Raw genomic sequence first — 27016 nt, forward strand, 5'->3', positions numbered from 1 at the left:
AGAGAGATCTAGAAGAGATATTTGAACAAATTGTAGCTGAGAACTTCCCTAATCTGGCAAAGGAAACAAGCATTCATGTCCAAGAAGCAGAGAGGACCCCTTCCAAGGTCAATGAGAACAGACCTATACCACATCACGTCATAGTGCAATTTGCAAATATTAGATCCAAGGATACAGTCTTGAAAGTGGCCAGGGGGAAGAAAATCCTTATGTACAGAGGGAACAATATCAGAATAATGTCAGAGCTGTCTACAGAGACCTGGCAGGCTAGGAAGGGTTGGCAGAGTATTTTCAAAGCTCTATCTGAGAAGAACATGCAGCCAAGGATCCTTTATCCAGCAAGGCTGTCATTCAGAATTGATGGAGAGATAAGGACCTTCCAGGATCGGCAGAAATTGAAGGAATTTGTAACCACCAAACCAGCCCCATATGAGATATTAAGGGGGGGTTCTATAAAAGTAAAAAGGCCCCAAGAGTGATAAAGAACAGAAATTTACAAGCTATAGAAACAAAGACTTCACAGGCAACATGACATCATTAAAATCATATCTCTCAATAATCACTCTCAATGTGAATGTCCTAAATGCTCCCATAAAACGCCACAGGGTTGCAGATTGAAAAATAAGGCATGACCCATCCATTTGCTGTCTACAAGAGACTCATCTTGAACCTAAAGATACATCCAGACTGAAAGTGAAGGGATGGAAAACCATTTTTCATGCCAATGGACCTCAAAAGAAAGCTGGGGTAGCAATTCTTATATCAGACAGATTAGATTTTAAACTAAAGACTGTAGTTAGAGATACAGAAAGGCACCATATTATTCTTAAAGGATGTATCCAACAAGTGGATATGACAATTATAAATATCTATGCCCCCAACAGGGGAGCAGCTAGATACACAAACCAACTCTTAACCAGAATAAAGAGACATATAGATAATAATACCTTAATAGTAAGGGACCTCAACACTCCACTCTCAGTAACAGACAGATCACCTAAGCAGAAAATCAACAAAGAAACAAGAGCTTTGAATGACATACTGGACCAGGTGGACCTCGTAGATATATATAGAATGCTACACCCCAGAACAACAGAATACTCATTCTTTTTGAATGCACATGGAACGTTCTCCAGAATAGACCATATACTGGGTCACAAAACAGGTCTCAACCGATACCAAAAGACTGAGATTATTCCCTGCATATTCTCAGACCACAATGCTTTGAAACTGGAACTCAATCACAAGGAGAAATTTGGAAGAAACTCAAACACTTGGAAACTAAGAGCCATCCTGCTCAAGAATGGTTGGGTAAACCAGGAAATTAAAAATCAGTTTAAACAATTTTTAGAGACCAATGAGAATGAAAACACAATGGTCCAAAACCTGTGGGACACAGCAAAGGTGGTCCTAAGGTGAAAATACATAGCGATCCAAGCCTCACTCAAAAGAACAGAGAAATCTAAAATGCAGTTTTTATATTCTCACCTCAAGAAGCTGGAGCTGGAACAGAAGAACAGGCCTAATCCACGCACGAGAAGGTAGGTGATCAAGATTAGAGCAGAGATCAATGAATTAGAAACCAGGAGCACAGCAGAGCAGATCAACAGAACTAGAAGCTTGTTCTTTGAAAGAATAAATAAGATCAATAAGCCACTGGCAAGACTTCTTCAAAAGAATAGAGAAAGGACCCAAATTAATAAAATTATGAATGAAAAAGGAGAGGTCACAACCAACACCAATGAAATAGGAAGGATCATTAGAAACTTTTATCAACAGCTTTGTGCCAATAAATTAAGCAATCTGGAAGAGATGGAGGTCTTCCTGGAAACCTATGAACTACCAAGACTGGAACAGGAAGAAATTGATGATTTAAACAGACCGATTAATTATGAAGAGATTGAAGCAGTGATCAAAAACCGCCCCAAAAACAACAGACCAGGGCCTGACAGATTCCCCGGGGAATTCTACCAAACATTCAAAGAAGAAATAATACCTATTCTCCTGAAGCTGTTTCAAAAAATAGAAACAGAAGGAAAACTACCAAACTCATTCTATGAAGCCAGTATTACCTTGATCCCCAAACCAGGCAGAGACCCCATCAAAAAGGAGAATTACAGACAGATATCCCTGATTAATGTGGATGCCAAAATTCTCAACAAGATCCTAGCTAATAGGATCCAACAGTACATTAAAAGGATTATCCATCATGACCAACTGGGATTCATCCCTGGGATGCAAGGGTGGTTCAACATTTGCAAATCAATCAGTGTGATAGATCATATCAACAAGAAAAGAGTCAAGAACCATATGATCCTCTCAATTGATGCAGAAAAAGCATTTGACAAAATACAGCATCCTTTCCTGATTAAAACCCTTCAGAGTGTAGGGATAGAGGGTACATTCCTCAATCTCATAAAAACCATCTATGAAANTCAATTTCATAAAAACCATCTATGAAAAGCCTTCAGCAAATATCATTCTCAAAACGGGGAAAAGCTGAAAGCCTTTCACTTAAGATCAGGAACAGAACTTATAGAGCAATTCAGTAACGTGGTGGGATACAAAATCAATGCTCAGAAATCAGTTGCATTTCTATACATGAACAATGAGACTGAAGAAAGAGAAATTAGGGAATCCATTCAATTTACAATAGCACCAAAAACCATATATTACCTTGGAATTAACTTAAACAGAGATGTAAAGGATCTATATTCCAGAAACTACAAATCACTCTTGAAAGACATTGAAGAAGGCACAAAAAGATGGAAAAATATTCCATGCTCATNGAAGATGTGGTCCATATATACAATGGAATATTACTCATCCATCAGAAAGAACGATTACCCAACTTTTGCAGCAACATGGACGGCAGTGGAGGAGATTATGCTAAGTGAAATAAGTCAAGCAGAGAAAGACAATTATCATATGGTTTCACTCATTTATGGAACATAAGAATTAGGAAGATCGGTAGGAGAAGAAAAGGAAGAATGAAGGGTGGGTAAACAGAAGGGGGAATGAACCATGAGAGACTGTGGACTCTGGGAAACATACTGAGGGCTTCAGAGGGGAGGGGTTGGGGGATTGTGATAGGCCGGTGATGGGTATTAAGGAGGGCACATATTGCATGGTGCGCTGGTTGTTAAATGCAAATAATGAATCATGGAACATTGCATGAAAAACTGGGGATCTATTCTATTGTGACTAATATAACAAAATAAAAATTATAAGAACAATAAAAATAAAAAATGAAAGTTCCAGTATAATTGAGACTATGTAATCCTGCTTGCAGCTCTTAATGAGGATTCAGATTCACATCGAAGAGTGGAAACCTGATTATTTAGTTGAGCAATTTCATTTTTTCTCTCCATATTCTGCTTATACATGAAGACCAAAATAAATTCATATTTATCTTTTTGCAAGGTTTCAGATCTTTTCAAATTTTCTTGAATTTTATTGTGTAGTTAAAAAATAACTTGTGGGGTGCGTGGGTGGCTCAGTCAGTTAAGCGTCTGCCTTCAAGCTCAGGTCAGGATCTCAGTGTCTTGGGATTGAGTCCCACATCAGGCTCCCTGCTTAGTGCAGAGCCTGCTTCTCCCTCTGCCTGCCATTCTCCCTCCTTGTGCTCTCTCTCCCTCTGACAAATAAATAAATAAAATATTTTAAAAAATTTGCAATTGCAATTCATTTTACAGACATAATGAGTACAGACGAATCTCACTTTATGCCACATATCTATTCCTGAAAATTTGGTTATTGATTATTGTATGAAAAAAGTACTATTTTAATTGAACTAAAAGGGTTAATATTTAAATGAATGTTAAAAAAGAATCATTTTACACTGTTTATAAATACTCTATGCAAAATTAAATAAAAACAATATAAAAAACATTGTTATTGATACAGTATTTCTAAATGTTAGATATTTGTGGCTCAGATTTTTTGGTAACAGGCAACATTTAGACCATTATTTTCTGAAAGGGAAACTGAGTTTGTGAGTTATCTCTGGCATAAAATGGGTGAGTTGGTGATATATGTTCCAGCTCACCTATCTTTTAGTGCTCAAACTCATTAACAGAAATTATCAATTATTTGCAATTTAAAAAATTACTTGTATATTACTGATTATAACCAAAAATGTTCCTATATTTTTATAGAACTTTACAAAATATGCATTACTTCATTCAATTCCAAAGCCAAAGATAAAGACTAGAAAAAAAAAGATGGCCTTGGGTAATACTGTAATTATTACTTGCTTTGGTGGTTTGAATAGGTCTCATATGATCCAGTTTATACAAAATTAATGTGCCTACCAAATGCCATGTATATATGTATGTATATATATTGAGTATGTATATATATTGAGTTCTATCTGCCAAGCTAGAATAACAAACATAATCTATATTGTTTCTGGAAAATCTTGAAAATGGGAAAGTCTTTCTTCCTCTTTCCTATTAACCTTCTTAAATACATTTCTACCCATAGTAGCTTCATTTTGGGGCTCAGTGAGCATTATTACTTTCATAGCTGATTCTGCAGGGTTTTTTTTTTTTAAGATTAATAACAAGCAATCGTAAGTAAATAAAATATTCATTGCTATAATAAAAAATGAGATATTTTCTACAGTTAATGACCAACAAATAATATAGATCATCCATTGTTTTGCAATATTTTTATGCTACCATTCATTCATTCTTTCTCTCCGCTCTCTCTCTTTTTTTTTTTTGGTACACCAGTAATACCTACTTTTTCCCCAGAAGATCCTTTCAGATTTTTCTTCCTCAATCAGATTCTGTCACTGCTTTTTCCTACTAGTCAGAAATGGTGGAAATTATGACTGCGAACACAAAGCACATCAAGGGAACAGAGACTAATGCTTTTCAATTTAATAGCTTCTTGTATATTGTTCTGATTCAGTTCTTCCCTATGCAGAGTATTGCATCGTTACCTCCAAAGTCAAGGAGAGAAAACTAGATTTCAGCCTGTGCCAAAGGAAAAACAAATGAGAAGGTGTGGTGGCAGCAACATGACTAATTCATTATAAATATATTGTGTTTAAGATATGCTTTTAACCAATAAAGTATAAATTAAGATACAAATGTTTCATTTTCACCTCTTACAATACTCCAAAGGTGTGGCTTCAGAATTTTAAAGAATTAACTTGTACAGTCCAAAACACTGATAAATTATTTAAAATTTATTCTCTAGACCTGTTTTGTCAAAATGGTAGCCATTAGCCACAGGGTACTGTTTATATTTAAATTAAATTAAATATAATTAAAAAAATCAGTTCCTCAGTTGCACTAGTTACATTTGAAGTACCGAATAGCCACATGTAACTAGTGGCTACCATTCTGGACAGCATATACACATAAAACATTTTCATCACTGCAGCAAGTTTTATTAAACAGTGCTGCTTTAGTTCTTGATGAATGTTATGATTTTTTTCCACATCCTGATTTGTTTTAAGGTTCCTGTATTGCTAATAAAATAAATGCCTAAATGCAGTAGTGGTCCAAGACTATGTGAAAATGTTGACTGAGATAATCCTAAGGCACTAGTGTTTCTAGAGCCAATCTTTAGCAGAAACACTATAACTATTGATCAGGAACTTGGAATGTTTCTACAGCTCTGCTGGGACAGTCTGTTGAAATGCTAATTGTGGTATCATAGGAGGAGGCACCATAAGGACAACTTTAAGGAACAAAAACAACGTTATTTAGATGTGGGTCTAACTGGAATGTTATTTCCTTCTATCTTTGCATTGCTGGTTAATTTTGCTGTTTAAAACTGCACTAAAATGTCACCTCTTCAAAAGATCCTTCTTGATCACCCCAACTACAGTAGCCCCTTCCCCCCCTTTTTCAATCCCTAACTTCTATCATACTGCTCTATTTAATTTTCACCATTGCATTTACTGATTCCTTCCATACTTGTGTACATTTATTTGATTTTGACTGCCCTTCCTCCACTCAAATAAAGCTCATTGTAGGAGAAGGATTTTGTGATGTTCACTGCAATATCCCAGATCCTAGAAGGCTGCTGGGCAAAGGCAGGAGCCTTATAAATATTTATCACACAAATAAATCAATGAATGCATTGGACAAGAGGTGGAGATTAAAGTTATTCGTGGTGGAAATATGCTTTTGTAAAATATAAAGGCATTTCTTTTCAAATAAAAAATACATTTACTCTTTTCTCCCATTTGATCTTTATTATTAATCTTCTCCAAACTTTATATTTGAGATGTAGTAACTTCAGATACAAACACACACACACAGTTTACCTTTATGAAAGTTAAATAAGAAGTTAGCTTGTAATCAGTGAGATTGGCCATCTGGAGCAACAGCACACTCGAGATGGAGGGTATCTCTTGGGGAAACTGGGGATGTAAATCTATTGAAGAATGACAAGGGATGTAAGTCTCAGGTCCTCCCTATTCTAAAGACATCCTCTGTAAGTGGAAGTTTTGTTTTCTTTCTTTTAATTTTTTTTTCTTGCAAGATTTTATTTAAATTCAAGTTAGTTAACATTGTAAGTGGAAGTGGAATTTAAAATGGGTGGTTTTGACTGTACTTGTCTAGAAAAGAGGGTACAAATAGGCAGATTTTGGTGAGGGGGACTCAATACTAGGGAGGGTATATCTGGAAAACCTAACAGATGTAACCATGTAAATTTCAACTATGTGCCGGCAGTAACTCCAGGAGTATCAGGCTACCAAAAAATGATGGCTCCAAGGACACCATTAAGATTGTCCAACTGTTTCAGAAACAGCCTTCTGATTATTCTATGGCTTATAATGCAAAATTTTTTTGATCATAAATAATTCATATTTTCTTTGTGATAATTATATTTATTACTGTAAACTAATAAGTTGTCATTTTAGCTCATGCATCAGCTAGGCTTTGTGATTTTAATTTATTAACTGAATTTTTTAAGAGCCTGAACCACTGAGGCAGCCTGCCTATAAACCCAAGGACTATACCTTGAAACACAGTGACTTCTACCACTGAGTAACAATTGGCCTCCAACCCAGACATTTTTAGCATCTCAAAGTACAACACAATTCTGATTTACACTACCTTAATTTTCTTCTATATCCAGATTTTGGTTGTTCTTTGCATATTTTACAAATGAAATTTAATGTTAAAGTTTTTATAAAGTTCTTATATTATTATATTATATATATTATATATTACATATAATATATAATACATATAAATATATAAATATATTTATATATAAAGTTTTTATATTATTGTAAAAATAATACAAATAATTGTTGATATTTTAAAATAACCCCAAAATGGCATTTTTAAAGCAGAAGAGACATCATTTTAGGACTTACCTGGAGAGGTAGATTACAAATGCTTAAGTTTTATACCTTGTTTCAGGAATGTCTGGGTTACAGCTGAACACAAAATGCAACCTTTAACAGTGTTTTTTCCCTTTTATTTTCATGTATATACTAGCAATTTCAGTGATGCTATATATGTTTCATGTCTGAAATGCATAATTAAAGACCTTTAAGAAAACAACCTGTACACGCTGTATCAGTCTCTGCCCAAAACCCACACTGAATTCTCACTTTAATATGAAGTACCATAACATTTATTTAGTATAAGGCGGATCTGTCTTGGGCCCAGACCAGAGTGGAGTATGTTACTGGAAGTAACAGAAAGAACTCTTTATTTCATGTACAACATAACCACATACTGTGGGTTTTTGGGGCAGCATGATGGTGTATTTTTAATGTAGGATAATTATATTCATTTCTTTTCCCCAAACATGCTTTAACTCTAAAATAACTATTCTACGTTGGTTTCCCCTATATAACCCAACAGAATCCTTGCAAATAACAAATACATGCAAGATAACCACAGGATTCTATTGACAAATACTATTACTACCAAAATAATTTATTAAGACTATTTTTGTGCCATTATTAATTTGTAGACTACTTTGTAAAAAAAATTATAGTTATCTGAAATTCTAAATAGCAATCAGAAGAGTAAAAATGAGTATTAGATAATGATATTGTTAACTAATTTTTAAATTTACATTAACATTGCTTTCAATGCCAAGTAGGAGGGATTATTGCTTTATTTTCAAAAGTTTTTAGTGACCAAAATCGTAAAACATGAGGTAACCAAAAGAAATAGTACATTTTTCCCTCTTGCTATGTTCTGACTATTCTTTAGTTTATGTAGCATGGATCCAGGTTTCAAAATGTCTCTTTATTTCTATGATTTATAAAATATATATTTCATTGCAATACGCAGCTCTCAAGGAAAGGAAAGAGGTAGATATTGACCAGCAACACATCCCAAAAGAAGTTATGTCTTTCTTTCCCTCATCCAGCACTTCAAAAACATAATTTCAAACTGAAAGGTCAGCAATAGGAAAGTTTGTCCATTTTCTTTCCAGGTCTCATGGAAAACTGTTAGTCCCTTGTACTGGAGCGGCAGTTAATAGGTTTTACTTGGTGTGCTGCGCAAAGCCTCTCTGTGTGCCAACAGGAAAAAGCCTTTAAAGGAATGTCAGCAGCTTCAGAAACTGCTTGTCAAAAGGATTTCAGTTTTCCTTCTTTGGCCTTCCTAACCACTTTCAAAAGCTTATTTCATTCCTGTAGTTTCCATATTATTAATGCATATAGCTTGTAACGGTAATTCAGGGTGGGCCACATGGTTACAAAATTATAGAGAGAGTTGATTAGGTACAAAAATAAAAGGCAGAGCTCCACAGATTTTACAGTACATTAATATTTTACTACTGGCAATGGTTAGTGGTATAGCGGGAAAGAAGGCAACAATTTGCTGAAAGGCATTTTAAAAAAACTATTAATTTTGCCTTGAAAATTGCCTTAAATTTTTTGCAAGTTTACTGTAATTATTACAATTACAGATAGACTGAAATGTCCAAAGGGTTTTTTTTTTTTTTTTCTTTTGCCGCTGGAAACAAAGCCAAATGGCACTGTAGGGAGTACAGACTAAGAGCTTTGGGTTCTGTTTTTGTTTTTGTTTTAAAGATTTATTTATTTATTTATTTGACAGAGATAGAGATAGCTAGCGAGAGAGGTAACAGAAGCAGGGGGAGTGGGAGAGGAAGAAGCAGGCTCATAAAGGAGGAGCCTGATGTGGGGCTCGATCCCATAACGCCAGGATCACGCCCTGAGCCGAAGGCAGGTGCTTAACCGCTGTGCCACCCAGGCGCCCCTGGGTTCTGGTTTTGATTCTGGACTCTGGCTTTGGTCTTCTGTACATCAGGGTAATTCACTTATCTCTATGACCTAGGATCATTGAGATATATACCATAACAACCTTACAGAATGGAATTTTTGAGTTTCTCTTTCAGTTTAGACATAAAGTTGTAGGGAAAATGGGGATTGTCGACAAGTTTCCAACTCTGCTAAAACTTAATGAAAATTCATGCTAGTGACTATCCTATTTACAAATATTTAAAAGATGAGCAACAACAAAAACCCCTCTTGATGAGTTGGTGAGTATTGTTTGTATGATGATTTTCTGCTCTCATGAAATACACTTCAAAATTGAGTATAGCCCTTAAACATGAATCTATTCCTAATTATCAAATGATTCTATGAAAATGTAAGGGTGTCCCTGAAAGTATCTTCTTGAATAACATGGTCAAGTTATTAGCTGAGCATTCAAAAGACTTTTTAAGTAACTGATTAGAATTCACTCATTTTATAATGACCTATTTTTCACCTCCAAAAGCTAGGAGCTTTGCTAGGCATTGGGAATAGAACAGTAAATAAGAGAGTGATATAAAAAAGCCAACTGTAACTTTTTAAACTTCTTATTGCACACAACTTCCCACTATTTGTACCTCATAAAGTTTCCAAACAGATAATGTTATTCCTGAAATATCATTAAAGGAAAAAGTCAAAATACCATTTATTTACATTATTGTACAATATTCACTCTTTATGTCTATAATCTCTTATTCACAACTGTAAAAATCAGACAGCTTGAAAAAAGAAAGTTGTTTCTTGAGTTTGGAACAAATTTATTTGGCAGAAAGCCTGATGTGAACTGCCATGAGACTTTTTAGAGACTTTCAACTCTGATTTATTGGGACAACTTAGAAGTTTCAATGAAGAAATACTGAGTTTGATTATGGGTTGCTTCCCTAGATCCCATAGGGATATTAAGGAAGAAATGTTTAATACACTGAATTATTTTTTAAAAATAATATGGCCACACCATATTAAAATGAAATCAGTATTTTCAAGTGTCTATATTTCAAATTCAAATGTCAATGACATCTTGATCAAAATTAAGAATTTTATTTCCTACTTTCTTTTTTCTTTAGAGGATCACTGCTTTTGCTTTTTGCCTTTTGGTATTTTAAAAATAAACGGGATAAATAGAACTAGTTTAAAACAACAAGGAACTTAAGTTCTTGGTCCTTCATCTGAGGCCTTAGGTATAGAATTTACTGCTGGACTAAGTGTTATGTCCGGAGATAGACCCTGTCAAGAAGATTGATTAGAAGCCTTCCCAGCAGGCAATATGAAGGCTGACAGAATTCATAAAATATTCAACCCTCACCTGAAAGTCATCCTCCTATAGCAAGTACAATCTAAATGTGGAGTTGTGTGAGTGTATATGTCTTAATTTTCTTTAATTTTCCAGACAGACTCATTCATCACTAGAAACATGAGAAAACATCCTAATAATTATAAGTTCTAACACTGAAAACACTAAAAGTAATATTTACTAGGTTCAGTAGCGCAATCTCACCTCGGTCTTTGAAATTTGAGCATATGGCCTCAGCAGTGACAATTTCAGTGTGAGGAACATTACAGAGGCAAAATCTGCCCTCCTAATGTTGGTTCCTATTCTGCCTCCACACATACACAGAATAGGCCCCCTTCATACCACGGTGTTTTAAATATTTGAGGTCACAAATCCCTTTTAGTGATCTTTACTGGAAAATCAGCTCTTTTAACTTTTTCTATGAATTAACTTTTTTTCCCCCTTGTGAATTAACTTTTAATATGAGTTCTGATTTACCAAATTGGGAAAAATGTTTTATGATTTTATTTGAAAATTTTTACTATTTGATAGGAAAAAAAATATTTTTAAGTTAAATCAGAATATGACCTATATTTATCTTTAGAAAATAAGTTGCCAAGGATTGTTTCCATGTATAATTCATGCTACTCAAACATTCTATTCAAACTATGGGAACAGAAAAGGACTAGGGCTTGGGACATGAGAATGCCCCATCCTTCCAATCTGAAAATGAAAATCAATCATAAGGAAATTTACAAATAAGTTTGCTAAAGAATTACAAAACTATGTTCAGATTCTAAGAGACATTCTAGTAGAAAAGATGATACATTATAAGCTATTTAGTTTTTCAAAACATGAATTTAAACTGAAGAATGTGGAGCTGTCACTGAGTTTAAAAATTTTTGGAGATTTGGATATTGTCAAATTCCTAGAATTAGCCAATGTGAAGTTAAGAGCATAGTCCTCCAAATTGCCAAGACTGCCCAAGACTTCTGACCCCAACTGCAACAAGGTAGGGTTCAACTATAAAGTTAGATAGAGGGAAGACTCCACACATGACCACCCTCACTTTTCACACAAGTTTAGGGGTTCCCAAAAACATTCTAAGATTTGAAGACTCAAAAAAAAAATCACTGGAAACTATTATACTTTAAGGTTTCAGTTCTTATAGGGAGAGAATGCAGATCAAAAATCAGTTAAAGGAAGAGATTCATAGAGTAACATCTGAGAAGCTTCCATTATCCTAGGGGTGCATTACCATCCTGGTATCAGTGTGCGACGATATCCATGGGCTGCTGCCAAACAGGGAAGGGCACCTGAGCTTCAGTGTCTTGAATTTGTATCAGGACTTTATTTTGCAGGCGTGTCTGATTGATTGGCTGTCTACATGGTTGGATTCAGTATCTAGGTCAATGGATACCACATAACCCAAAGCCCCCAGCCACCCTAAATCACATGATTTTTTTTTCTTGTATAACCTGTCCCCACCCTAAAAAAAGACAGTGCTATCAAGTGTGATAGGGAATACCTCCACAGAACTCTTGGCAAACAGCCAGACCTCCTTTTGACTTAGGCTAACTCTTTATAACACGGGCAAGTATTTAATTCAAGGGTCAAGGATAGATTTACAAATTTAAAAATAAAAACAAAAATAAAAACAAAACCCTGAAACCAAACACTTAGTTGGAAATTCTTAACACTCATTGACTTTTAAGAAAAGGAAAGCAAAGTAGAAGACAACTTTAGTGCCCAGTATCAACATAACCCAGCTCTAAGTTTGACGTGAAAGTAAATTCAACTACAGTGTTATGAAAATCAATTTCCTTATATAAAAAATAAAACCAAGTAAGTGAACAAGTTATAAATTTGTAAATAAAATTACAGGTAAACTTGTGAAAACTTTTAGACGTTGATAGAATTATTTTATTTTTCTCTCATTCCATGAATAAAAAATATATGGGTTCTTTATGGTGAATTGTTTACCTTAATCACCACAATTACAGCAAAATAAATTACCCCATTAGTATAATTTCACTTTTTCTTAGAAATGCTGTAATAAGGGATATGTTCAAAATGAATTATTTTCACAAAATCTAACTTAAGGAATGCTTCACAAGAGCCACTCTATATACATATTCTAAGAAGAATATAAGAATCAATTTATTCACTATGGGAAAACAGAATTCTTTAAATGAAAGCCAAAGATGATGAGCAAGATGGATGGTATTTAGTTAAAACTTTACTTCCCAACCTTGATTTTAATTTGTCATAGTTTTCAGGTTTCATATCACTTCTGATAGCTGTTACTGTGGTAACCACACTCTTTAGAAACCTAGTTTTTAAGGCCCCTGAAGATTCCAATATAACATATACTGACTTCATGAAATTTAAAACTGTAAAAGTGACATATTGGTGTTATACATTAAAAAAAAATTCTAAAATTTGTGCCAGTCATGACAATGTCTCACATTAGTGCAGCTCTTTTAAACATTCAAACACATTCCACATATCTTATCTCATTGTGAGATGGATTATCTAGCTATTAACTGCCTTATTTGGTATATCTGAAATATATAGTCCAAAAAGGAAATGCTTATCATGTTAACAATATTCTGGCATCAGAACCCAGGCCTCCTGACTTTTAGCCTAAATTTATTTTCAATAGAATATATAGTTTTTCTTCCATGAAACAGGGGATAGTTCATTGTTAGTTCAAGTTATCTCTTCCTCAGAAAAGCCTTCATGGATATTATTGATCAGGTTTTTAAAACTAAAACAAAACAAATATTTATATGTCTTTATTGCACCATATACTTTCTTTTCTTTGACGTTACTACAGGTACAATTTTACTTGTCTTCTGATTCGGCGATTAATGTCTGTTTCCCCAAAACGAGTAGTAAGCTCTTTAAGCAAGTAGCCCAAAGATTCTTATCTTAGAGAAGAAACTCAGGCTCAGTTGTGGAATCCCGGTCATTCAAGCATCCAAAGCCTGGGCTTTTCCATTTTTACTATAACCTAGTATATTTTCTTAAACACAAAGAGACTCAATCCAGATTTTCAACTAAATAAATTAATTAAATATAACTATGTATCAATAACCACTTCCCATAGTTTCCTACATAAACTATTTCCCATATTATATATTTATACAAGGAAAAAACATCTCCCAAAAATACCCAGGAGGGAAGTAGAGGAATTGCCCTTACATGTATATTTAGTAAATTTAGTATATTTAGTCTGATTTTTTTCAACAGTGTTCAGAATTCTCCTCACGAAATTTATGTTTGATCCTCTATCTGTTCTTTTGTTTATGTGAGCAACAGAGAAACTACGTTGATATACATGATAAAGATATTTTAACACAATTACAGTATTACATGAAAAAGTTTGAGGAACCAACCAGAAGCTCCGGCATTTCTATTTCTGATAGCAAGTGCAAATGCCATGGGCAACTTGGAAAATGTTGTCTATTCCAAGGGACTTCAGGATTATGGACGAGGAGATTTATGTGTCAGGGGCACACAAGTGGCCAGCTCTTCCATCAGCTCCTTTGAGCTTCAGCTCAAGGACATAACAGTCTTTGTTTGCTTCATGTTCTCACCAGTAACTGCTACAAATAACCGCACTTCACAAGTAGAGTAGTGCAGCCCAAAGAATGCAGAGACTCAGCAACCTTTCCAGATGAGATGCAAAAAAGAACGGTTTCACAGTAGCCACGTTTAATTCGCCATAAAAATGCTTCCTGTCCTGACAGATTAAGAATACAACGCACCTTTTCGTGAGTGAAGTTTCAGTAAATAATATTTTTACAGAGAAAGGGAAGTACTGCAACTTCTTTTTTACAGAAGTCTCAATATTCTCAGGTACTTCTCATCCAGTTCCCAATCAGACATCTTGTTCTTCGGCCCTCTCTGAGTCCCTTCATAATTTCAGCTCCCTGTGACATTTAAAGGCAAGCTTGCTTGCTTGATTTTTAAATTCAGTCCTAGCCCTCTGTGACTCATTGTCCAGCCACCCATTCCTAGAGCAGCATTCTTAGGGCTGCTCTTTTGTCCTGATCTTCAAATCCCCGTTTTGCTAGTTGTCTTCAATCCCATCTTTTAGGAATGGGGCTTTGTCTTGCTCTTAGCCATTCCTCTCCCAAGAGCCATCATTTGTTCAACGTTTCTCATTAGCTCTGTTCCCTACATTATTTTCCTACCTGGTCACTCCTGGGTCAAGTCTGTTGGCCAGTTAACCAAGCCTGCAGAACAAAGCCTCGAGTTTTCAACAGGGCATGTAAGATCCTTTATGAAGGAGTCCCACTTGTGTCTCTCCAGCCTCATTTTTCCATTTCCCTGCTTTGGTTTTTATAAAAAAATTCATTAGCTTCCTAATGCACCATACCCCTTCTTACCTCTGAGCTTGGCTAACTTTACATTGTTCTTACAGATGCAGATTAGATGTCTTCTACGAGAAGCCTTTCCAGTTTATGTGGCTTTTTTCCATTGTGTCCCCACTGCACTCACATTAGCCTATTACATTAGCCTATTACAGCACATCATGATGCATTAAGGTGATCTAGTTACTGATAGCTCCTCTGCTAGACTGTTATCTCCCCGAGGAAAAGAACAGAGGGTGACCTGGTCATCCTGTCATTCCCAATGTCTAGCTATTCTTTGGTAGCCAGTCAAAACTTCATTGAAGAATAAAAAAGAATGAATGAGAGAGTATCAATAGTTAGTTTCTTAAGAGCAAGGATTGTTGTCATAGACTCCTTTGCAACTCTTTACGGTCAACCACAGAGCTTTTCACAACACTGACAGTGCTAGTGATAATAACAACAACGTCATCAGCAACTATTACAATGTTAATAGCACTTGCTGAAATTACTTGAACATCTATTGTGTACCAGTCTCTGTGTTCAGTGCCCTACACGACTTACAGTTTATCAGTGTTTGCTGAACTGACAAACATTGTTATATAGCAGTCCTCATGTTGTATAAATTAACAATACTCTCTGGATTAATTGCCAAATAATCACGTCACTTTGCATTTTAAAGTATTTCTATAGTAAACTGAAAAAATTCTCACCATGGTGCCTACAAAATGGCAAAACTGTAGATAAACACATTTAGTGAGCTTGATTCACAGGAGGCTAATCCTACTCAAGATTAATGAATAGTGGGCACGGATCCTCATCTATTTGGACATCTTTGCTAGCCAGGTTAAATTATATTATTGAAAGTTGTCACTGTAATTTTGAACAAGGACATTTTTAGTCACAGTCCAAGGTAAAAGTCATTGAATACTTTAATAGCTTTTGCCTACCTGTATTTTTTGAAAATGATATGGCTTCACTGTCACTTAATGTGTTACAACCTTCACAGTTACCAAGCTTCTTTAATGCCACTATGTTTTGAGCTACCAAATGTATATACAACATCACTACACTACAGATTTTTAACATCTATTCACAATTCCATCATTCTAAGATTTGTCTGACATCATTTTTCTATAATTTCCTTTTTTTGTCAATACATATTTCAAATAATGCAATTCATGATATGTAAAAATCTAAATTTTACTATTCTATACTTGTGTATATGTTATAATCATGTCCTATTGTTTCATACATTCTCCATAATTAACCTTTTAAATGATCACATTCTATTTCTTTCAGTTGACATACTATTTATTTGCTACACCACTACCATATTACTGGATAATTTGGGTTGCTTGCAAAATTTTCTCCTACTGGCAAGAAAGCTGTGATGAATATCATTGTTCATTTTAGATTTACTTAATTATTTCAGGATGAATTACCATGCAGGGGATTACTAATTTGGAAACTATGCACACTTCCCTTTTTATTGTAAGACGTATCAATGCTGTAGTTTAAACTTGAAATATTTTTTTTCAATCTTACTCATTTGCTATTGATATAAATTATACCTTCTTTAAAACTGTCATAATATAAATGAATTTCTATAATATAAATATAAGTAAATAAACATAATATAATGCTCTAAAACTTTAAAGTATCATAAGAAGCACATATAGAAGAATGAACAAAAGAGTCAAGAACCTCCCTCACGGAAGTTAAATGCAAAGAAGATAGAGTTAGAAGTAAAAACATTGTTCATTTTTAAAAAGATTTATTTATTTATTTTTTATTTTTTCTACTTATTTTTCAGAGAGAGAGAGAGAGAGAGAGATAGCACAAGCAGGGGTAGTGGCAGGCAGAGAGAGAAGCAGGCTCCTGCTGAGCAAGGAGCCTGATGTGGGACTCAATCCCAGGACCCTGGGATCATGACCTGAGCCGAAGGCAGACTCTTAACCCACTGAGCCACCCAGGAGTCCCGATTTATTTATTTTTTATTTGAGATAGAGAAAGAGAGAGTTTTGGGGAGAGGCGGAGGGAGAGGGTGAGAGAGAATCTCAAGCAGACTCCCCACTGAGCTTGGAGCCTGACGTGGGGCTCAATCCCACAACCCTGAGATCATGACCTGAACTGAGATCAAGAGTCTGGTGCTTAACTGACTGAGACACACAGGTGCCCCAAAACGTTGTTCATTTAATAAATATTTATTGAACACTGCCAATAGGACAAGTACCATTAGTTAAATTTAATCCTATCAGTGGCTTTTTTATGTCAAGAAAAATATTTTTCAATTATATAGTTCAAGTGCTTATTAGAAAAGCTGTATTTCACTGTTTTACTATGGTTCAGGACATCTTTCTTAACACCATTAATAGTCGCCCACCCCCACCATCACCACCACTGATTTTCGAGGAATTTTTCAGGCAGACTGTTACAGAATTTGCAAATAATGATAGCTTTAGCCTCTATTTTATATATTTCTACATTTTTTATATATTTCAACATGCAAAAGATAAACAAATGCTTTTAAGAAATTCTGAAGAGCTGGCTGAATGTTTAAATAACTTCACATACTCCACAAAGCACAATGATAATTACAACATTGTTAACTGAAAGTTTTAAAAGGGAATGGAAAAAATAAAGTCTCATTTCTGCTTCACAGAAATATAAGAGATCAAAAGTGGTACAGTCACAAATGCCAAATATGAAAGAAAAAAACTGGAGAAGTGCTATTTTCAAAACTTCTAATACAAAAGAAAATCTACTTTTTATGTATAGTATAAATCTTGAACTAAACTGCTTATTAATCTTGCATTAAGGTAAAAGTGCTCTGAGCAATAAATTGTGAAAGTGACCACTTTCTTTGTAAAAATCTCAATATAAGCTATAGATTATGACAAACATGGAATAAAAATATTTTTGATACTGAAAAGACTTAGATTATTAATAATTGTAGAATAGGAAGATTGATATTGCTTGGAGTGAGAGGGTTTCTCAAATTAGCTCACAATTAATATACTTTCAGAAAACATTTTTGCATGACTATATGGAATTTTTCTATTCATATTATAAATTTATATCAAACTATGATAAAACATAGTTTAGTTTCCAATAAATGCATTGCAAGCATATATATATATATATATATATATATATATATATGTATTTTTTTACTCTTTTTCCATTGGAATATAGTTGACACACAATGTTACATTAGTTTCAGGTGTGCAACATAGTGATTTTTGTTTTAATTTTTTATTTAAATTCCAGTTAGTTAACATAGAGTGTAATGTTAGTTTCAGGGATAGAATTTCGTGATTCAGCACTTATGTACAACACCCGGTGCTCATCACAAGTGCCCTCCTTAATTTCCATCAGCTATTTAACCCATCGCGCAACTCACGTCCCCTCTGGTAACCATCTGTTTGTTCTCTATAGTTAAGAGCCCGGTTCTTGGTTGTCCCCTATTTTCTCCCCCTATGTTCATTTGTTTTGTTTCTTAAATTCCACATGTGAGTGAAATCATATGGTATTTGTCTTTCTCTGACTGGCTTATTTCGCTTAGCATAATACTGTTTAGCTCCATCCACATCATTGCAAATGGCAAGATTTCATTTTTTAAGGCTGAGTAATAGTCCATATATCATATATACCATATTTTCTTTATTCATCTGTCAGTTGATGGCCACTTGAGCTGTTTGTATAATTTGTCTATTGTTGATAATGCTGCTACAAACATTGGGGTGCATGTATCCCTTCAAATTAGTATTTTTGTATTCTTTAGGTAAATACCCAGTAATGCAATTGCTGGATCGTAGGGTAGTTCTATTTTTAACTTTTTGAGGAACCTCTATACTGTTTTCCACAGTGGCTGCACCGGTTTGCATTTATGCTATCCTCACCACAAATGTAGCTACCGTCTATCACTATACACTGCTAATACAACACCATTGACTCTATTCCCTGTTTTGTACTTTCATCCTTATGACTTATTCATTCTGTAACTAGATACCTGTACCCCCCACTCCCCTTCACTCATTTTGCCCATTCCCCTACCCCCTCCTCTCTGTCAAACACCCATTGTTCTCTGTATTTATGGGCCTATTTGTAAGCATAAATTAAATGTTCTATTTTATGTTATTAATAAGAAGTTTTACTGAATCCAAAACAAGTATCCAAATATATGCTTAAAATGTTTGAAGTCACCTAAAAATAAGGAGACTAGAGAGAAGATTGGAAATGTAGGTGACTGTGAATCCATTCTTCTGAATACTTAGATGCTTGCCCCAACAGTCAGGAAATGTCAGTAAAGAATTTAAATATTTCAAGGAGTAAATCTTAAGTGATAGAGAATACAAATATTTTGAAAATCAATTAATATTGACATTAAAATCCAGTATTACACATAATTCCAGTTGCTTCCTAAAATGTTTACTTACCCAAAATATTTGAAAGACTGTGATTTTGTACTACAAGGAAATTTAATTAATACTCTGCTCACAGTGTCTTGGCAATTGCTCCCTTTGGTCTACTATGAATCTAGCCCCAACTACAATATACTATTAATATCAGTTAATACTTCCTGGAATCGAACTATGACTCAGAGTAATTTTAGATTACACTTGGTTGTGTAATTTCTCTAAGTATCTCTTTCTTAAACACTTTTTGGATTCTCTGACAACAGAATATATATTTTTTAAGATTTAATTATTTGAGAGAGAGAAAGAGGGAGAGTGCTTGAGTGGGGGGAGGGGCAGAGGGAGAGAATCTTCAAGCAGACTCCCCACTGAGCATGGAGCCTGACTCAGACCTGCTCGATCCCAAGACCCATGAGATCATAACCTGAGCCTAAACCAACAGTCAGAAGCCTAACTGACTGAGCCACCCATGCACCCCCATCTAACAACAGAATATTTTAAGTTATTTCATTGAATAAAGTGATATGAACAACAACAATCACAAACCATTCTATTCCTTTCCCTTATAAAATACAAATTATAGCCACATTCTGTGATCTTTACTCAGCTAAAAGTTATTTTAAATAATAATTTCAAACAGCATGGGAATTTGAGTTAATGCATATAGTGAGTAATTCCAAAAGCCAGGTCTGTCTTGCTACATAAAAGCTACCATTTCCTGAGCTTACTAGAATACCTATGATGGAATTATTAGCCATTATACAGATAAGGAAAGTAAGCTCAGAGATATTTTTTAAGAATATTTATTGTCTGCTATGTTCAGGACATGGCACAATCCAGCAGTAAATACAGGAGTAGTTCCAGTCCTTGTCTGGAGCCTATGACAAATGGGATTTCACTACAAGTCTATCTCTAATGTCTAAAAGTTTAAGCATTATCCTATACTGATGTAAACAAGGACATACAAGTATGCAACAAGAATGAATGACATCATTAGATTAAGAGCTGGGAGAGAATTCTTCCAATGGTAAATGGCAAATCTATTCTTTAGAGTCACAAAAATGGCACAAAGTTTATACAACCCACAATAAACTCTTACGAATTTCTACAAATATTGTTGTTTCCTTTCATGTATCTAGCCTCATGCAGACCTGTGTAACAGTAGACTGCGCAGGAATAGAGATTGGAGACAGCCTTCTGCTGCTTTACAAACAGCCCCAGAAATCTGGAAGATATGTGAGTGTTTGGTATTTAACAGGGAAAGACCTGCAAAGCCGGGAGTGCCTGGCAAGTTCAAACACAGCAGGGAGACTAGTGTGGCTGGCACTGAGTGAGTAAAAATGGGCAGGTTAAGAAAAAGGAGGTGAGATCAGAGAGGTAAAGAAAAGTACAGTGATCACGTAGCATTGTGGGCAACTGAAAGAACCTTGGCTTTTGCCCCAACTTTATTGTGGTCTATTGACAAATAAAAATGGTATATATTTAAGGTATACAACTTGGCAATTTGTTATAAGTATACATTGTGAAATGATTACCACAGTCAAACTTATAAACCTATCCATCACCTCACATAATTAACTCCATATATATATATTTTATGCTGAGAACAACTGAGATCTACTTTAGCAAATTTCAAGTAAGTGATACATAATCATTAACTATAGTTACCATGCTGTATATTAGGTCTCCAGGACTTAAAACTAAAAGTTTTACCCTTTGTGCAATGTCTCCCCATTTCCCCACCCCCTGAACTTCTCTCAATCTCTTTCTCTGTCTCTCATATAAAATCTCTTCTTTTATGAAACAAAACCACCATCTTTCAAGTGAAATTGGGTCATACCCTATACTTACTAGGCTAGGCTAATGAGACATTGTACTTTCAATCGAAGTTAAGCTAGTATTAATAAGGGCAGAATCTGGACAGGTCTGTTTCTATGGAAATAAAAGGAACTATGATTCTTCAGTAGAATTAAGTAGGTAGCCATAAGTGAAGATGGTCATATTTAAGAACTTATAGTTTTGTGTACAATGCTGCTATGGAACATTGGGGTGCATATGGCCCTTCTCTTCACTACGTCTGTATCTTTGGGGTAAATACCCAGTAGTGCAATGGCTGGATCACAGGGTAGCTCAATTTTTAACTTTTTAAGGGACCCCCACACTGTTTTCCAGAGTTGCTGTGCCAACACTAACATAATAACAAAAATATTATTATGGGAAAAAAAAGAACATATAGTTTTGTGATGAATAAGCATGAATAGACAAGAATTTGGTAAAGAAAAAAGAACCAAATGATTTCTGTGTTGTGTTGGTTTGCTTTCTTGTTTTTGTTTTTTGTGGGTTTTTTTTTTGTTTTTGTTTTTGTTTTTGTTTTTTTTTGGTAAACAACAAAATGCTTTCCTTCCTCAGAGCCTTAAGCCTTGTTCTTTTCTACTAATTGGGAAAACACTTTACCATACTTCCATGAATGCTGTTCCACAAGAGCTTTGCCTTTTAATACTATCCTTTCTAGCTCTACTGTAAAGCACGGGCCTTTGTTTGTTCCCCTAGTGTAAAGAACTGATCGGTTGCCAAGTGAAACCTTCTGTGTGTGTGTGTGCACACGTGTGTGCGTGCACATGCACGTGTCTGCGTATGCTTAAAGAACTCCAGGTGTGGATACAGGTTTTCTTCCTATCTTCAATTTCAGGATAATAGCTACTACTGCATTCTTTCCCATATAACAAAATATTGTGTGCTGATACACACCCTATGTTAGGCTAATTCTGGTTTCTTTCACATCACAAGATAACTAAATAGTCAATGTTTTTATCTTGTAGTCCAAAAGAACTTTGTTGTCAGGTTAGTCACAACAGCAGCCTCATGTGATATATACAGTGTAAGCTCTGCAGGGAACACTCTTAAAAACCACCTCTTTAGAGGAAGGGCAAAGCTGTTGTTGTATTGCTATTTTATTCCTCTATTTCTTGGCATTTTGTTTTGATTTTCATTTCCTTGCTTGAGGTGGTTTACATTCCCCAAAGATTATGAAGCTGCATGGAGGGCTTAACTTTTTCATGTGAATATATTCAGAATTTTATCTACAGGACAAGACAGAATTTTATGTGTATATATATATATATATGTATATGTATATGTATATATATAATATACACATATATAATTATATATGTATATATAATTAAAATATATGTTGTATATTATATATATGTAATACTTGTTATATTTCCATTTAGAAGCATATCCAGGTGAACTCACTTCAAATAAATCAGTGCCTGCAAAGCTCAAAGTAAATCAAATCTCTAAAGAGGAAGTTTGCTTCCAAAAATAATTATGCTAAAACTACCATTCTAAAGAAAGTTTCCTTTCTAAGAAAGCAAAATTATCTGATATTACCTTTTACTTATATCTAGATTTTCAGAATTTAAGTAAAAACATACATACAGATTTTAAGTAAATCAGCTCATGGAAATCTTTGGGCAAGGAATAACAAACTAGCAGAATGAAATATTTTCAGTAATGTCGTATTAGTTGATTAATGTCGTATAAATGCAATAGTAGCTCTGTTTTCATTAGATAATTCTTATACTGAGATCCTTATTCATTAGCTTGAGCACTGCAAAGCCCACATGAACCAATCCCTGCTTTGAAGAAGTTTATATCTAGTTAAGGAATGCACTACCATGAGAAATAGAGAAGACAGAAATTAAAAACATGCTAATTGAATGTAGATAATAAATACAGAAATCACTAGAAAGAGATTTGGGGTTGAAGAATAGTCAGAGTTTGGGAAATGTGGAAGACATCGAAGAAGGAAGTTTTACATAACCAGAGGCTTGCAATGAAGCCCCAGATATTAAAACTACAGTAAAATGAGTGTTGGATGACTAAACGTTGGGGAGATAAAGAGGTTTCTAATTTGTGTAGGGAATCTGTAATGAAGAAAACTAGAGAATCAAGTTACATTAGTAAAAGTGAGATCAAAGAGTGGATGATCCTAAAATATATTTGAAGGTATAGCTGATAAAGAGCAAACTATGAAACTAATGATGAGTATATTAAAAGAAAATTTTAAAGGCAGGCATGCACAAGAGAGACAGGCGGAGTAATTTCAGGCAAGTAGGACAGGTATGGCGAAATGACATTAATTTGAGGTAAAGTTAGTCTAGCCTATTTAGGTATAAAGGGATAACTTAGGTGGCCAGCAGTTATTAATAGAGGAAAACAGAATTCGTGGATGCTTTCTCACCTAGTTCAGTGACCCATGGGGAACCTCTGTGTGAAGCACTTGGAAAGCTAGAATGTAAGAACCAAGAAGCCGGGATCTAGCTGTTTTGTTTACTACCACATGGCCAGTGCCTAAAACAGCATCTCACAGTAGGAGCTCAATAAATACTTCTTGCATATTTACTATTTTAAAACATAGTTGAAAGCCTACCACCTTTCTTTTGAACTTTCCCTTACTCTTTCAGGTAGCAAAGCTTAGTGGGAAAGACACAGAATTTAGAATCAGGTAGACCTGTGTTCATCTACTGACTACTACTTACAAACCTTGTAACTAGACAAACTACTTAACTTTTCTGATTCTCAGTTTTCTCATTTGTAAAATAGAGAATTCTGTGCATCTTGCAGTGTTATTATAAGGTTTAGAGATTATGGATGTAAAGTCCTAGATACATTCAGGGTCATATTAGTTACCCAATCCATGGTAGCTATTAATTAAGAGAAGTATCATTCAATCATACTTCCTTTGCTTTGATCAAATCTTGTTTATTTCCGATTTATATCATTTGTCACTTTGCACTAGTGTTTATATGTCTATCTTCTCTCCCTCAATATACCAACTTTTTTAATATACCAAATACCAATTTCTTTAATGTGCCTAAGAAATTTTTCTCTCAAAATCCAGCATAAGCTTTTTCTCAGTCAAGTTTTCTTGAACTATTCAACTAGGCTTCAGTATTTTCCTTCATGTCCATGTTGTACCTTTTACTCCTACATCTTGAAAGTACTTAAGTTTATGTTTGTCTTCACTCCCGGAGTATGAGCTCCATAAAGACAGGGGTGTTACCTTCCATTCACACATCCCTGGTGCCTCGTAAAATTCCTCTGGGCGTTATACAGAAGAGGACATGAGTATGAAAATTATCAAACCATGTGATACAAAATCCATCAAGCAAGTGGAGGTTAAAAAGAATGCAGTGCCTATCAGAAAATCCTCAACAGTAATTATTCTTAGAAAGAGGGCAGGGACCAGCGGAAAAAAAAGAAATTAAATTCAGACAGAGCTTAGGAACTCTGTACTATAGAGTTTTGATTAAGGAATCCAAGGTGATATGAGAGGTTAGAGAAGCAGATCTTACTCATATTTTTCATATACCTGTTTTGATATTAATAATAGTAGCTACTATATTCTACTTGAGAGTTGGTCTATGTGCTTTTTATCCATTCCTGATTCCAGGAACCAGTGATCACAAGACCTCATTTTGTCAATCAAGAACACTCCCAGTGTGCAGAACAGAAAGGCTGGTGAAAATGATCGTTACATATGCAGATACCAGTCTTTTCTGAGATCGGCCATCTAATTACACAGATAGGAAGGATGGAAAGAATGTACCCAGAGTCAATTTCACATCATATTCTCAGATAAGTTTATCACGTTATTGATACGACTATGATATCAAGGTATAAAGCTGGGATGTTGGAATTTGGCCAAAACAGAGAAAACAAAATCCTTCAGATGTCATTTAGTGTCTTGTAGAATAAACAAATGACTGCATTTTGTTTTCATTTCAACTACTTGCTCTGGGATGAGCCACAACAAGTGGCTATATACAGAGAGACCGAGAAAGAAAGCTTTTATTTCTTATTCCTTGAATCTAAATTTATTATTCTACTTAAATTGAATGAGAGATATCTAATTAAGCATTGCAGAGCATTTACAGAATTCAAAAATCTATTCATGTGTTTGAACAAAAGCATCGATTTTTCCTGGAAAGTATGATGCTTTTGTGCATATTATATCAAATCCAAATCTTATTTTCCAAGAAAGGAAATAGACTACTTTGTCTATTAAAAATTATATGAAATCTATATTTTTAAAGTGTAGCCTCTGGTAGATAGGAAATTCTGTATAAGTAGGACAATATTTCATTATTTATTGATTCACGTCTACCCAAAAAGAGAGCACATTATTTTATTTTTAAATGGATGGTATTGGTAAAATGTGGTTATTTTAATATGCTAATGCCAACATAAAACATTTTTTCATCAATTTTCAGATCAGTTTACAACACTGAGGGAGAAAATATTTTTCAGTATTACACTATATTCACTTTTCAACATTATAGTAAACTTACTTTGCAAGTTCATTAAGTAACTCACTTTAATACACTGCTTGTTAGTGTTGTCTGAGAACCCGATGGCATTAAAAGGTACACTTAGCAAAATGTAATATTACCTTCTTGAAAAATAATACAAATCAGGTATATATAAATGCCTGACTAAAGAAAACAACAACATATACTTGTAAAATCAAAATGATGGTTTCATATTAACTCAAATTTCTACCAGTAGACCCCCAAGCAAAAATGATCACTACCACTTCTAAAAAACAATGCTTTAATTGTCAAGTGAAATCACAGGGATCTCATAAAGATGTGCAAATCAAAGATAGAATAGCTCGAGCGCGCCTGGAAGTGGCTAAGCTCCCAAGCAAATCATCCCTATTAGTTCCTATTCATGATTTCAATTATGCTTTTTTATCTGTTCGTAACATGCAGCATTTTCTTACCCTCACATTTCTAGGCATTTTAGCTTCTGCTGACATAAATGCATTCCTCAAATAGAATGTTACAGCAATCTTCCGCTAGATATTTAAGCCCATTTGTGCGTTTATTTTTTAAGATGCTTTTTTGAAACTTCTAACTGTGAGAGGTCTGGGAAGGTAGTGTGAGAATGAATGAGAACTTGTTTTCTAAAGCGACACCGTAGACACTTGATCTACCGTTAAAAAAAAAAAAACACCACAGCCTCCTACCTTGAAAACAAACATCTCACGGCGAAGAATAGCTAGAGTGTTAAAGTTCCCGTCGCAGATGTTGGGTTTGGCTCCGGGATAGGAAGGTCTGCCAGTGGGAGGCCGAGGAGGCTTAGGCCTGTCATTCTTGCGTGGGTCGGCCGGAGGAACAGAGCGGTGTGGGGGCACTGTCGGGAGAGGTCTTGTCGGTGGAGGAATCTTGTCAGGTGGACCTTTGAAAATATGAGGAAAGCACTTGCCTCACTTAACACCGGAATAGTGCTGGACAGTCTATTGCCGAGGACAATTACTCATGAGGGGAGGGCACAGACTAAGTGAGCTAAGAAGTCTTTAAGATTGTATGTTTTCTGAAAAAACAAACCATCATACCCAACAAACCACTGCCGAGTCTCTCAGAAAGTCCTTATCATGCTAAGTTCTGAATCCAAGTCACTGAACTTTCTTTGTTAATTTTTAATGATATTTTTATAGCTTCGCCAGAGTCGTTATTGGAAAAGCTGCTTTCAAATCTTTTTTGGAAGTAGGTGGTATATAAATAATACATAAATGAAGATGAATACTGGAACCATGCATGTAAGCTCCACCAAAGTTAATCCTAGATTTGACAGACAATGATTCTATGCAAATAGTTCTAAAAGATAAACATGAACGAAG

At 34.8% G+C, this 27016-nt stretch overlaps 1 protein-coding gene across 1 annotated transcript in view; it reads right to left on the reverse strand.

The window, feature by feature from the left end:
* MMP16 (matrix metallopeptidase 16) overlaps positions 1–27016 on the reverse strand; it is a 292060-nt gene that overhangs the window by 59601 nt on the left and 205443 nt on the right. The window contains exon 6 of the mRNA XM_002919052.4: positions 26363–26574. Within this exon, the coding sequence (XP_002919098.1) occupies positions 26363–26574 (212 nt within the window). The remainder of the gene's footprint in view (positions 1–26362; positions 26575–27016) is intronic.

Source organism: Ailuropoda melanoleuca, chromosome 9, assembly GCF_002007445.2.
Source record: "Ailuropoda melanoleuca isolate Jingjing chromosome 9, ASM200744v2, whole genome shotgun sequence".
Taxonomy (NCBI): domain Eukaryota; kingdom Metazoa; phylum Chordata; class Mammalia; order Carnivora; family Ursidae; genus Ailuropoda; species Ailuropoda melanoleuca.